The 13,096-nt window shown below is 48.3% G+C and overlaps 1 protein-coding gene across 1 annotated transcript; it reads left to right on the forward strand.

Moving 5' to 3' along the window:
• LOC310701957 (uncharacterized protein C6orf47 homolog) lies at window positions 1-11,991 on the forward strand. Its single transcript, XM_083493527.1, has 3 exons — window positions 1-417; window positions 5,432-8,430; window positions 8,653-11,991. The coding sequence occupies exon 2, from the start codon at window positions 6,050-6,052 to the stop codon at window positions 6,683-6,685; it is 636 nt and encodes a 211-aa protein (XP_083349653.1). The 5' UTR covers window positions 1-417; window positions 5,432-6,049; the 3' UTR covers window positions 6,686-8,430; window positions 8,653-11,991.
• Window positions 11,992-13,096: the final 1,105 nt, after the last annotated feature.

The following is a 13,096-nucleotide window of genomic DNA, read 5'->3' on the forward strand; positions in this document are numbered from 1 at the left end:
TGGGGTGGCGCTTCTCCCGAATCCAGTCCTACCAGAAAATCCCAAGGAAGAGGCTTCTCTCTTTCTCCCCCCCCCCTCCCCGCGTCTCCTTCCCCCTCCTTCTCCATCTAGGGCTGGGCTAGTCTCTCCCCTTCCTTCTCTCCCTTTGCTCGGCGGGGCCAAAGATCCTCCGGAAAGTCCCTCTTTTGCTGGAGTTTGGACACACACAAATATATATATATATATTTTAAAAAGGTAGGGGGCATTAAAAAGAAGAGCACTGCTACCTTCCAGGGGAGGTGGAGGAAAGGAATGAAATCAAACCGCCCTACTCTGCAAGGTAAAAAGCTGAAATCGGAAGGGAAGGAGAAGGAAATCCGTAGGGAGGGGAAAGGGAAAAAGTTGCTACGGAGGCATCGCTTCTCTGGATCTCACCCGGTACGTGCTAAACGCGTGTGTGTGTGGAAGGGGGGGGCGCGTGTTGCAGCGCTGCGGTCTCTCCGGCAAGCGGGTGGTGGATATTCCTGGAGGGGTTTATTTGGGGGGTGGGGGTGATCGGGAGATCGGCCCTAATTAGGATCGTTGGGTGCAGTCGCTTAGGGAGGGGGTTGTACAAATTCTCTGGGGGAGGGAGGAATCTTTGAGCTAAGGGAGCAGCTCTTGGGGAGGGTGGGGGGGAAATTTGCTTCTCTTTTTTTTGATGTGTGTCGCTGCATCGATTAGGATTCAGGTGAGGGTTTGCAAGGATTCTTTAATTTAGAAGGGAGGGGGGAGTATTATTATTTTTTGCAATAAAGGCCTAAGAAGGCAGTTCTCTCCGCCGGGAATCTCATGAAGCCTATAAATAGACCAGATGTTGGTTGACAAACCCCCACGGTTTGAAACATTGCAGAGTTAAATGTGTTGTGAGAGATATCTTGAAATGCCTTATATAAAATCCCAAGTGTCCTTATTGCACAGCCCTGCAGACACACACACACCGATTGTTTTAAGAACTTAAAAGCATTCGATACAGGATGCTTCTATAAAGAGACTATTAGGCTATAAATGTACACACGTTGAGGCACCTTTTCCGGTTGAGGCACCTTTTCCGATTAGTCTCGCAAAAATCATGCTTGCCGCACACTCCAGAGCTGCAGAGAGCAAATGACATATAACCCCAGAAATATTCCGCGCCATGAGGCTCCCGCTCTTAATAACGACAGCTCCTCAGGCACAATCCCCTCTAAGCCGAATAAAACCACACTGGTCGGAATGGGATCCCCCAACCAGAACATATGGTGCCATAATTACACCTAGACCAGGCTCCCAGCCCAATCTGAAAGTGGCTCACGAGGAATCCCAAGCGCATCCTCGCTTCCTGTCTCACACAAATATTACCACAGCAGAAGATGCAGCCTTGCCATTTCATTAACACACAGAGACGCATGTTTTGAGGTAGGCTGTTTCTGCATATGCATGCAAAAGGTTTGATTCGTCAAGCTACGCCTTTCCCGGTGCCTGAAGTATTTTGTGCTTGTGGGGTGGTTGTGAAGCCATTTGTGGGTTTTATGATTGTTTCGTTCATTCTCATTTTCTGCAAAGGGTTGTTGTGTCCCTTGCTAGCCCTATCCGGAGCAGGTCCATCGAAACCGTTGGCCCTACGTTTAGCCACGATCGTTCATTTCAGTACAGTGGTACCTCGGGTTACAGATGCTTCAGGTTACATAGGCTTCAGGTTACAGACTCCGCTAACCCAGAAATAGTACCTTGGGTTAAGAACTTTGCCTCAGGTTGAGAACAGAAATTGTGCTCTGGTGGTGCGGCAGCAGCAGGAGGCCCCATTAGCTAAAGTGGTGCTTCAGGTTAAGAACAGTTTCAAGTTAAGAACGGACCTCCGGAATGAATTAAGTACTTAACCCGAGGTACCACTGTAGTTAGGGACGCGGGTAGCACTGTGGGTTAAACCACAGAGCCTAGGACTTGCCGATCAGAAGGTCGGCGGCTCGAATCCCCGCGATGGGGTGAGCTCCCGTTGCTCGATCCCTGCTCCTGCCAACCTAGCAGTTCGAAAGCACGTCAAAGTGCAAGTAGATAAATAGGTACCGCTCTGGTGGGAAGGTAAACGGCGTTTCCATGTGCTGCTCTGGTTCGCCAGAAGCAGCTTCGTCATGCTGGTCACATGACCCGGAAGCTGTACGCCGGCTCCCTCGGCCAATAAAGCGAAATGAGCGCCGCAACCCCAGAGTCGGCCACAACTGGACCTAATGGTCAGGGGTCCCTTTACCTTTACCTTTACCACTGTAGTTCCAACTCTTGACTTCGGCTGGAGGGGCCACAACCCTGTTAACATATGTAAAATCAGTGTACGTAATAGATGACCGAGATGAAAGATGAACTAGCAGAGCCAACAGCCATTATAATAAGCAGAATACAGGAGAAAATCAAGGCTTTCAAAAGTCATTTTTTAAAGCAAGCAAGCTGCTGCATATCTGACATGGATCGGCTAGAAAATCTGGCGGTGCGTCAAAGTCATTCCCTTTACCTCAGCCTCAAGCACGAGTTGTGGTTATTCAGTGGTGAACAGGAAAGCACTCTGAACATGCTCAGAGGCATTCTCTTTCATTGGTAGCTCTTCTGAGGTGCTCTGGGACACTGTTGGTGAACCCCTAGCAGTGGCGAACTTTGGGCTCTAACATTTCCACGGCACCCTGTATGACACCCAAATTCCCCCCCCAATCTCTTTTGTCATTGTTGCGCCACCCTCTCGGATCAGTGCCCAGTGTGGGTGAACCAGTCTGGCTCCCTTAAATTCACCTCTGACCCCTAGTTTCATACAAGCAGTTGGATTATGGGAAACGTAGAGTGGTATATATGTTCTATCCTGCCCCCCCCCCAACAACTGGTAATTCAGGGGTAGCTGATGCCATTGAACTCCAGCTCCCATAATCCCTTTCTGTGGGCCACACTGCCTGGGCCTGATGGGAGTTGTGGTCCAAAATACCTATCTGGAGGGCCGCCATGTTTGTTCATGCACTAAGGGGGAGCCTTCCCCAGATTGGTTCCTTCCAGGTATTTTGGACTATAACTCCCATCAGTCCCAGCCAGGTTGGGGAAGTCATTTTCCTGAGAGTTTAAATGAGGTTTTTCTTCGTCTTGAGGGCTCCTTGTTGGCATATTTTTCCCTGCAGCAGCAGAAATGCATAGACGATTATAGAAACAGGTTTCGGCTTGGTGTTGCAAAATATCTTATCTATTACGCCATGCAGATCTTGTTTTGTGGCTACAGATGGTGGATAGCCATCTGCTTATTTTCAACAAATTGCACATTTTGGCTTCATGCCATCCAAAAGAGATTATTTGGGCGGGGGGGAGAGCAGAGAGAAATTAAGGTAGGTCAACCTAAGATAGGGGAAATCAAAATTCTGGAGGTATAAAACCCCTTTTTGGAGTTTTGCAATTAAATTCCAAAGCAATCAAGGGATTGGGGGTGGCTGATAGAATGCAATTGTATTCTGAGACAGAGAGAGAGAGATTAGGGTCAGTGTATACAAGCAGCAGATTCGAGTGATGTAAAGGGATTTTCGGTTTTTTTGGAGCGTACCACTGCAGGAAATTAGGTCTGAGTGCTTCCCCAGCAGAAAATCCTCCTGGTAGATGCACAAATACAGAGAAGGCGAGCTTGAACGGTTTCCCAACATGCTGCTTTTTTACATGTAGGAACACGCACACAGTGCTTTCAAGATTCGTCGCCTCTACCTGCAGTCTGAAGTAGTCGAATCCAGGATAATAATTTGATTTTAAACTGGCCCTCAATCACTGCCTTGCCTTCAAAAGCTCACTTGGGCAAAGGACTGTACAGTGGTGCCTCGCAAGACGAAAATAATCCGTTCTGTGATTCTCTTCGTCTAGCAGTTTTTTCGTCTTGTGAAGCAATTGACGGATTAGTGGATTAGCGCTTTTAGCGGCTTATCATCTTATCGGATCAGCTGATAAGCAGCTTAGCGGCTTAGAAAAAGGGGGGGGGGAAACCCCGCAGGAACTCGCAAGACATTTTCGTCTTGCAAAGCAAGCCCATAGGAGATTCGTTTTGCGAAGCACCTCCAAAACGGAAAACTCTTTCGTCTAGTGAGTTTTCCGTCTTGCGAGGCATTCGTCTTGCGGGGCACCACTGTATTTTGGTCTTGCTTTGCCACAGTTGCCCATTCTCTGGTTACACCTCCAAGTTGGATTATTGCAGGGTGCTGCACCTGAGGCTGCTCCTGAAGACAGTTTGGAAGCTGCATCCAGTTGTATAAGGAAGGTGCCAGGCGAGCCTCCCTGGGGAGAGCATCACACAAACGGGAGCCACTGCAGAAAAGACCCCGTTCTTGTGTTACCACCTCTCACAGAGGAGGCACGTGAGGAAAGGCCTCAGATGATAAATGAGGAGAGTCTGGATTGTTTCATATGGAGAGAGGCGGACCTTGAGGCATTGTGGTTCCGTTTTAAGGTTTTATAGGTCCAAACCAGCACTTGGAATGGGGTCTGTGTAAAGCCCTAAATGATGTGGGGCCCAAATATCTGAAGGAACGCCTCTCCCTATATCTGAGCCTACCTGGTTGTTATGGTCAACAGAAGAGGTCCTTCTCAGGGTTCCATCACCAAGTAAAGCCTTCTCAGAAGTAGAAGCCCATCTTCAGAATTACCTCCTCTCTGAAGTATGTCTGGTTCTGATACTCCTTGAAGATACACTTCTCTCTTGAGGCCTTTGGGAGGCCTTGAGCCTTGTGCTGGCCATGCTGTTGCTGTTTTTCATTGCTTGCTGTTCAGTTGCATTCTTTTAAAGTTTTAGCTGCTCTTTTATTATTTGTATTCAACGCTTTGTTTTGTGATTTGTGTAGCCTGCCCTGGGAGCCTGTGGTGAAGGGTGAGGATACAAACCTGATCAATGAAATAATAATTTTATTATTGGATAAAATCAGTATTGAGAATTGGTGAGAATTAGTGTTTTGGGAACTGATCATGTGATCAGTTTTTGCTTTTTTAAATGATAATCTCCCTAGAGAAACTACCAGGGAACATAGTGTGGTATTCAGTAACGTTTCACTTAGTTTTACTCACCATAGGCCTATTGAAGTGAATGGCTCTAAGTAACTCATGTTATTTTCAGTGTCTCTACACTGAGTAAAACTTAGTTGATGATAACCCACAGTTAATATCAGGGCCTTGTCAGTATTTGGGGGGTCCGAAACATTTCCTGCTAGCTAGACGGAAAATCTTCATGAAGGATGAGAATTAAAGTTTATTCGCCTTTTAGTCTTCAGTTTTCAGCATTTAAAACCATGTTCACCCTTGCAACAAGCCCATGGGTCACTATTACCACCATTTTTCAAGATGAGAAGTAGGTTAAATCAGAAATCTCCCCTTAATTGCCATCCTATCCCACCTCCGGTCAGTTCGCTGACTGAAAATTTCTTGCTTTGTTTCATAGGGGAGGCTGTTCTGGAGCGAAAGATCCCATCTTTGATTTGAGGCGGCACGATGCGAGACTTTGGAGCCCCTGAACTAATAAGAAGCTGAGATTTTTTTTTATTTTGGGAGACACAAACACACCCTTTTGGAAACAGGGAACTGAACCCACACCATGCCCGTTTGGGGAAACAGACCTGCAAGCCCTAAGATGGTTGGTTTGCCAGGAGTGTTGAAAAAATCAGAGTGATGTGGCAGGAAGCTCAACTTCCCTCTGTGTCAGCAAACCGTTCTCCAACATATGTATTTGCTTGGACACTGGAGAATCGTGTTTTTGGCAGCCAGCTTCTAGGATAGCTCCAAGTCCGGAAGAGCCAAGATTTATGGATAACCCACAATTGTGGTTTCCTTGAAGACTGAGCCACCAGCCTTGGCATCTGAAGCAGCTAGGAGGAGCGGAAAATGCCATGCTAGGCCGTATTCTTCGTGGCAGGGAGCTGATCTTCGCGAGCCTCGGGTCCCAAGTAAACTTTGGTTGCTCTGGGTGTATAGCTCCCACACCCGCTCTTTAGTTTGTTTACAAATATTCATCTACATTATAATAATATATCTATATTATCGTGCATCCTCTCCGTGCGCCATGTTCCTCAGCAGAGCCAAGTCGTGGCTCCCTGGACTGCCTTGGCGACGAGGAAAGGCGAAAGATGCGAAAAAGGATGAGGAGGAATTGCAGGGGGAGCCGGAGGAAAGCACGGCGCCCCTGAAGCCAAGATGGTGGAGCGGCCAACGCGTCTTGGGCGCTATTGGCTGGGGCCAAAGTCCCGCTGCTGGAGAGAGCTCCCTATTGGCCAGGATACCTCAGCACCTCTCGCCACCGAAAGCATCCGTCGAATCGCCAGAGCAGTTGCAGATCTGCTTCAACTTCGCCCGCCATCTCTTTGACCTGTGCGTGGTGACTTTGCTCTGTGCCTCGTCCCCGGCCTTCCGGCTGGTTTTGGATATCCTGGGATTCGGGGGTCCTCTTAAGGTCTGGCTCCACGGCTTTGCCTGCTTCTTAGTCACCGCTTACGGGATGTACTTGGCCCTGTGGCTGGTGCAGGAGTACCTGGTGCAGTTTGCCTGCCTCTACGGCTTCCTGCAGACCCTGGTCTTGTGTGTCAGTATCCAGGCCGGCGGCTCTGAGCCCCCAGAGGAGAAAGAGCCCATCGACTCCGACCCAGCCAAGGAAGAGGAACTGTCAGCAGCTGGCACAGGCAAGCAGTCGCCGCCGCTATAAGGAGGAAGACTCTGTTGGCCCGCCTCCTGCGGCTGTTCGGGGTAGAATTGGGTCATGGAAGCCAAAGAGCGCAGCTGATGTGGTCCCTATTTAGGATGGCTGGACAGACACGCACAAAAGAGGAGGGAATAGAGAGTGTTGTGCGGCGGGTGTATGTTTGCAAAAACATATGTATGTGTGTCTGTCCTGTCCCCCGTGCAGGTGGTTCCAATGCCCATTTGTGAATGGCTTTTTGGGGAGCAAAGGGAGGGGAAACCATCACAACTATGACCACCGAGAGGGGCCTTGGAGAAATCATGGGGCACGAGAGTGGGGAGAGCTGGGTGCACTCCACATCCAAACCAGTCTGAACCTGGTTTTCCTGTCTTGCCTGCCCCCAGTGGATCTTGGGAACTAGATTTGGTGGGAAGGTGAGGGGACTCGAGGGTTCATTGACAGCGTCATGGACATGCCTCTGTAGAGCATGTTTGGCTGGCAGTTTTGAAGAAGCGTTGATGGGGTGGTCCGCGCATACCCAGTTCCTATAATCTGCAAAGACTGGTGATTTCATCAGTCAGTGGGGTCCTCTTAACGTTTTAGCAGAGGCGTCCCTAGGCCCAGTGTGAGTTGTCTAGAACGGACACTGGGAGCTGTGCTTTGATCTTGAACAGCAAGCAAGTGCAGCTTTCTGCTCTGGTGGCCTAGCAGGTGAAAGCAAGAGGCTTTGGACAATCACTTTGGAGGGAGGAAGGGAGACGCCAGGGGAAATGATCTGGGAAGGGCCACTAGATGCCACATTATATCTTCTTGCCCCCGTCTCAGGCTGGGGCAAGTGGGTGGGTACTAGGGATGAAGAACATCCCATCTTAACTGGGACCAGAGAGTGGATTTATCTGAGGATAGGGTGGGGTGGATTTGAGAACTAAGGGTCAGTTCCTATGAGAGAGACCTATTGTACCTGCACAAGAGGATTCAAAGGAGCCAATGGGAGGACTGGGGTTTGGCAGGAAGTGTTCTAATTGGTATGACATCTAATCTAGGGAAGATTCCAGAAAGTCATGAAAGCCTCCCGCAACTTAGAGCAGGGGTACCCATCATGGCACCTTCCAGAGATGGTTGGACTACAGTTCCCATCATCCCTGGTTATTGGCTGGGCTTGCTGATGGGAGTTGGAGTTCAGGAACTTCTGGAGGGCACTATCAGGAAATATGTAAAACTACTGAGGAGGAATCTGGATGGGGGTGGACTACTGAGGACTCCCTGTTAGAAACGGACTGCCTCTCCCTAGCTTATTCTGAAGGGGCAGGGTGGCTGTTTAGAAAGTTGATCTTCCCCTCCATCCCAAACCTCAGGGATAAGCAGTTCTGAGCCTGGAATTTCAGCCAGATTCCACCTGCTCCTCACCAGCATCTAGAACTTTTTCCAGCAGGAGAGTCTAGTTCTTTGCCCTGTTTTCTTGATACTCACCCCAAGCAACTTCAGCAATATTGAGATTTAATGCTACCAGATCAGTGTGAGCAATGTGTTGCCCAAAGGATCTGTGTGTGATTGAGAGAGGATCTCAGCATGCCTCTCTGCGGCCCAGGTGTGCTTGAGCTGCGCAGGGATACAAATGTCTACCTTTACCACACACCTGCACCTGAGGTGTGCCCTATTCCCTCGCAAGTTTCCCAGAATATTAATGTTCACCTGCGGGCAGCTTGGTTACCTGTACAGACTTGCAATAGGGGCTGCCAGCCATAGGCCCAATCAGCCTCTCTTCCAAGGTCCTGATAAAAAATTCCTTCCAGTAGCACCTTAAAGACCAACTAAGTTAGTTCTTGGTATGAGCTTTCGTGTGCATGCACACTTCTTCAGATACAGTGTGCATGCACACGAAAGCTCATACCAAGAACTAACTTAGTTGGTCTTTAAGGTGCTACTGGAAGGAATTTTTTATCTTGACTATGGCAGACCAACACGGCTACCTATCTACTACTGGTTCCAAGGTCCTGTTTGTGTTTTTCTTGCCAGGGGATGGGAAGTTTATATTGCGCCATGCTTGCCGTTGGAACTAGGGACCACCGGAGTGGATGTGGCAGTTGTGTTCGTAGGAACATTATTCCTTTCCTCAAAGTGGGGAGGCTCATTCTAGCAAGGCCTCCACATTCCTAGATCAGCACATCTTTCCAGATCAGCACAACACTCTTCATTCTTCAGTTCTGTTGTGATCATGTATGTCTGTTGTGATCTCCTAAAACAAAAGCCACCTTCTTGTGTGGAATCCATCCTATGTTGTAGCTACGTGAGGTCTACAGTCAGGTCCTTTCCAAGTTATATACCTTATATTTCTGTCTCCCCGCCCCCTTCTTCCCTTCAAGATCCACGGTCTCTGATGAATGCCCAAAATGCCCCCACAACAGATGTTCTCACTAGGTTATCCCCACTCCTTCCACAAACACAAATAAAGTTTAACCTCTCCCCTGAACACTCCTCTGTTAGCCGCAAGCAGTGATGTATAAAACATGCTTTGATTTTGAGTCTCTGGAACCTAGAACATATCCACTCTTTCTCATTAATCCCTTTTGTGATGTCCCCTTTCCCCGCTAGATCATCCCTCTCCCTCCTTGAGATCCACTTGATCTCCATGTTGTGATAGACAAGAAAGTGGCAAATCGGATCATTAATTTTTTAAAAAATGGTTGCAGGAAATAATTCTACATTGCAACCGCATTCAGAGCGAGCTGCAATCTCATTTTCAGCAGAAACACTCCCATTTCATCTAGGAAACGTCCTCCGGATTCAAGGCCTTTTCCAAAAATGCACAGCCCTTTCTGCAAAAGCTTTCTCAGATTCATTTCCTTCTCTGAATATTGTCTAATACCCATGTGATATCTTTCAAGTGAATCCCCTCTCTTGTCCGAATAGAGCCAGAACGTCCCATGCCATCTGCCTCGAGCGAGAATAAAAATCTTAAGCGTTCCGGTTCTGAGGCAGAATGAATGCCTTCTCTATCTTTTCAAACTTCTGGCCTGCCACTGCGGGTGCCGGCAAACACTGCTTTTGTGGTGTGCATTCCTGTTCCAGGAAGAAGAGCAGGGCTTTGGCCTCCCAAATGCTGTCGGAATCCCAACTCCCATCAGCCCTAGTCGGAACGGTCAGTAATTAGGAATGATAGGAGTTGTAGTCCGGAGGGCCACAGGCCCTCCACCCCTGAATCAGAGATAGGAACTGAGAGGAAACAGTTCCCTTTGCTCAGGGTCATGTCCTAGATCTTTGTCTCTCTGGGTGACAGATCTGAAGTGGACACCCTTTTAATTTCTCCCTCACATTCACCTACGAGCCTCTTCCCCTCTTGCTGAGGGGCGATTAGAAGGCCGTCGCAATGGCCATCGCTCTTTGTTGCTCCCTAACTCTGAGGAAAGCGGTCCAGAGGGGAGGCCCTCTGAGGCAAACAGCAGCAAGCCCCTTCCACAGTTAGAACACATCACATTGGTCTCCTATCCAGGTACAGTTTTTCACCTGGCGTTCCAGAGAGCAGTGAGAGGAAAGGGGTGCTTTGGGCAATGTCCTCACCTTAATCTCAGGGCCCTTGTAGTTGACTAACTAGGCTGACCACTAGCAGCAGTCATGGATGTGACTGTAATACTATGGCCTCGAGGGACTCCTAAAAAACCCATCTTGTGATGTATAGCTGTGGTACTGAAGTGTCTACTTTTGTCCTTCGGCCCATTTTCTCCAAGATGTTTACTTGAAGCTGTAGAGCCACCAATTTTGTGCCCTAGCAGCGGAATTAGCTGTTTCCTCAAATTGATTGACTTGACTGCAGCCCATCGGGATAGGTCTATATTGTTGTGTTTTTTTAATTCAGTCCAGAGCCAGTCTAAAACGAAACCCACCAGCATAAACATCCTTCCTTAGCACAAAGTCTTACGGAATTCTTCCCCTTGTGCTGTTTGTGCGTCTGGTTGTTGTTAATACTACAACTCCCATCGTCCCTGACTATGTGACCTGGGAATGATGGGAACTGTAGTCCAACAACATCTGGAGGGCCACAGGTTCCCCATCCTTGTGGGCCAAAGCCATCCTTCCACCCACTGAAATGTCACTTTGTTTTTGAACGGCAAGGGGAGAGGGGAGTCAAGAAAATATTTTGAAACGACTGAGTCTTCTAATGGGTGAGTCCCCAAAACATTTGAAGGCAGAACTTCCTTGGCAAAACTATCCTTGAATGTGAATTTGTGGCAACTTTCTTGGGTAGAGGCAGGTAGTATTCTGGTATCTGTTGATTTCCCACTACAACTGCACCCCCCACAAAAAACCCCTCATTCTTTCCTCAACTAAACTGAGCCGGAGTTGGGGGTGACAAGGATTCTGTGAGGCCATTTTTGAGAACGAGCAACTCGAGGAAGGGTTAAAGCCTTCCACCTGCCTCCCCTGGAAGTGTCCTGTCTGCACACGTGCCAAAAGGAACAGACGAAGCTGGAAATCCTGCGTTTTTTCCACATAATGTGACGTTCCACCCTCTTAGTAGTGACTGACTTCTTATGTTGGTTTCAATGCAACGCAGTGCTCTTAAAAAACAAAAACAAAACCTCGCCGCCTCGCTTACTGGGATTACCAGAGTGCTTATTTGGGAAACCTAGTAATTCCTCAGCAAATTTATATTGCGTACGAATCGATCTAAAGATGGCAGGTACTGAAGGGTGTGAGTGGCGTCACACATACTAGCCAGTAGCCGCCTGCGATGTTCCTGCTGAAGCATAATGCACCTGTATCATCGCACCGCTGGCTGTGCTATTCTGCGTTGGAGGGAGGGAGACGCTAGAATTTTAAGAGGCTCCATCCTGAGGCAGCATTGTTATGAAAACTGTGAGGAGTTTGCCAGTGAAGGGAAGATCAAGAGAAAATAATAATAACTGTGTGTGCTTCATGAACAGCAGGAGAAGGCTGGGTGCCTCTGTGTCTCCACAAAACGGTACATCTCTATAACCCCTTGAGAGCCAAAATATACCTCTTCCCTGTCCTGTTTGGTCATGCACCACTCTAGATGTTCCCCGGTGCCTGAGAAAGTGTGTTGCCGTTTGTGATTTTGGAAGCATAGTGGTTATTTTCTTCATTGGGTGGGGTGGGGACCAAATGACCCCGTTTTACTTGGGAACGCATCGGTTGTGTATAGGGGACGGCTGCAGGCGGGAGAACTGCATAAACTAACCTGTGTATCTATATCCTGACTGCTGTTTTAACAGTTTAAAACACTGTTGATTTGGATTCGTTTATTTTTCCAACCTGTGTTAATATATCTATATATCTATATATTTAAATAAAAGGGAAACTTCAAAGAACAATGCGAGGCTCTGCGATTCTCAGTTGCAACCGGAGCGACCTACAGTTGTGCGTATTGCTGGTTCTCATGGCAACTGGATAAAGCCTGGACAGCAACCAGGCAGTTTTTACTGGAGGAGAGGGGGAAAAAGGGGTTCATCATTCCTCTGGAGGCTGCCAGTGCTCGTCAGCAAATACCCCCTGCGCTGTGGGTCCCTACCTTCCCCCCCACCTCCTGCTTTCGGCTGGGCTTGCTTTCACTTTTCATAGCTCAGCTGGGAGGCAAAAAGATTTACAGGAGGGCCCACAAACTTCATTCATTAACACTGTGTGTGGTGTGTGGTGGAACGTGGCAGCTCATACATCATGCGAAATATTCATGTCGATTTTTAATTGCACTTTTATTGCTTCTTTTATTTTCTTGTTTTGTATTTTATTGTATGGAATTGTATGCAATAAAATACTATAGCAGGGTGGCGGGGTGAACATACCTTTGGGCCGAATTCCTTTGTGGGGACCATGCTGGTAGTGGGTGGGGCCAGAGACAAAAAATGGGAGGAGCAACTGATGTGACTAATCACAGAATCATAGAGCTGGAAGGAACCACAAGGATCATTTAGTCCAACCTCCTGCAATGCAGGAATATTTTTGCCCAACATGGGGGCTCGAACCCTGCCAATTAAGTCTTGTGTTCTGCCAACTGAGCTATCCTTCACTGCTTGGTGCAGTTTGCTGCATTCTCCCTCCCCCTCCCTGTTTTTTAAGAACCGGTGTACAGCTTCCAGATCATGTGGCCAGCATGACTAACCAGAGCAGCGCACGGAAACGCTGTTTTCCTTCCCGCCAGAGTGGTACCTATTTATCTACTTGCACTTTGACGTGCTTTCGAACTGCTAGGTGGGCAGGAGCAGGGACCGAGCAACGGGAGCTCACCCCGTCACGGGGATTCGAACCGCCGACCTTCTGATCGGCAAGTCCTAGGCTCTGTGGTTTAACCCACAGCGCCACCCGCATCCTGTGTTTGCTGCATTCTAGCCACACAAAAGTTGGGTTTCTATACACACACACACACACACACACACACACACACACCTCTCCATGCAGACAAGCAAGAGGCGTTACCGCAGT

The sequence above is a fragment of the Podarcis liolepis genome (assembly GCF_965112155.1).
Source record: "Podarcis liolepis genome assembly, chromosome: 2".
In the NCBI taxonomy this organism is placed as follows: domain Eukaryota; kingdom Metazoa; phylum Chordata; class Lepidosauria; order Squamata; family Lacertidae; genus Podarcis; species Podarcis liolepis.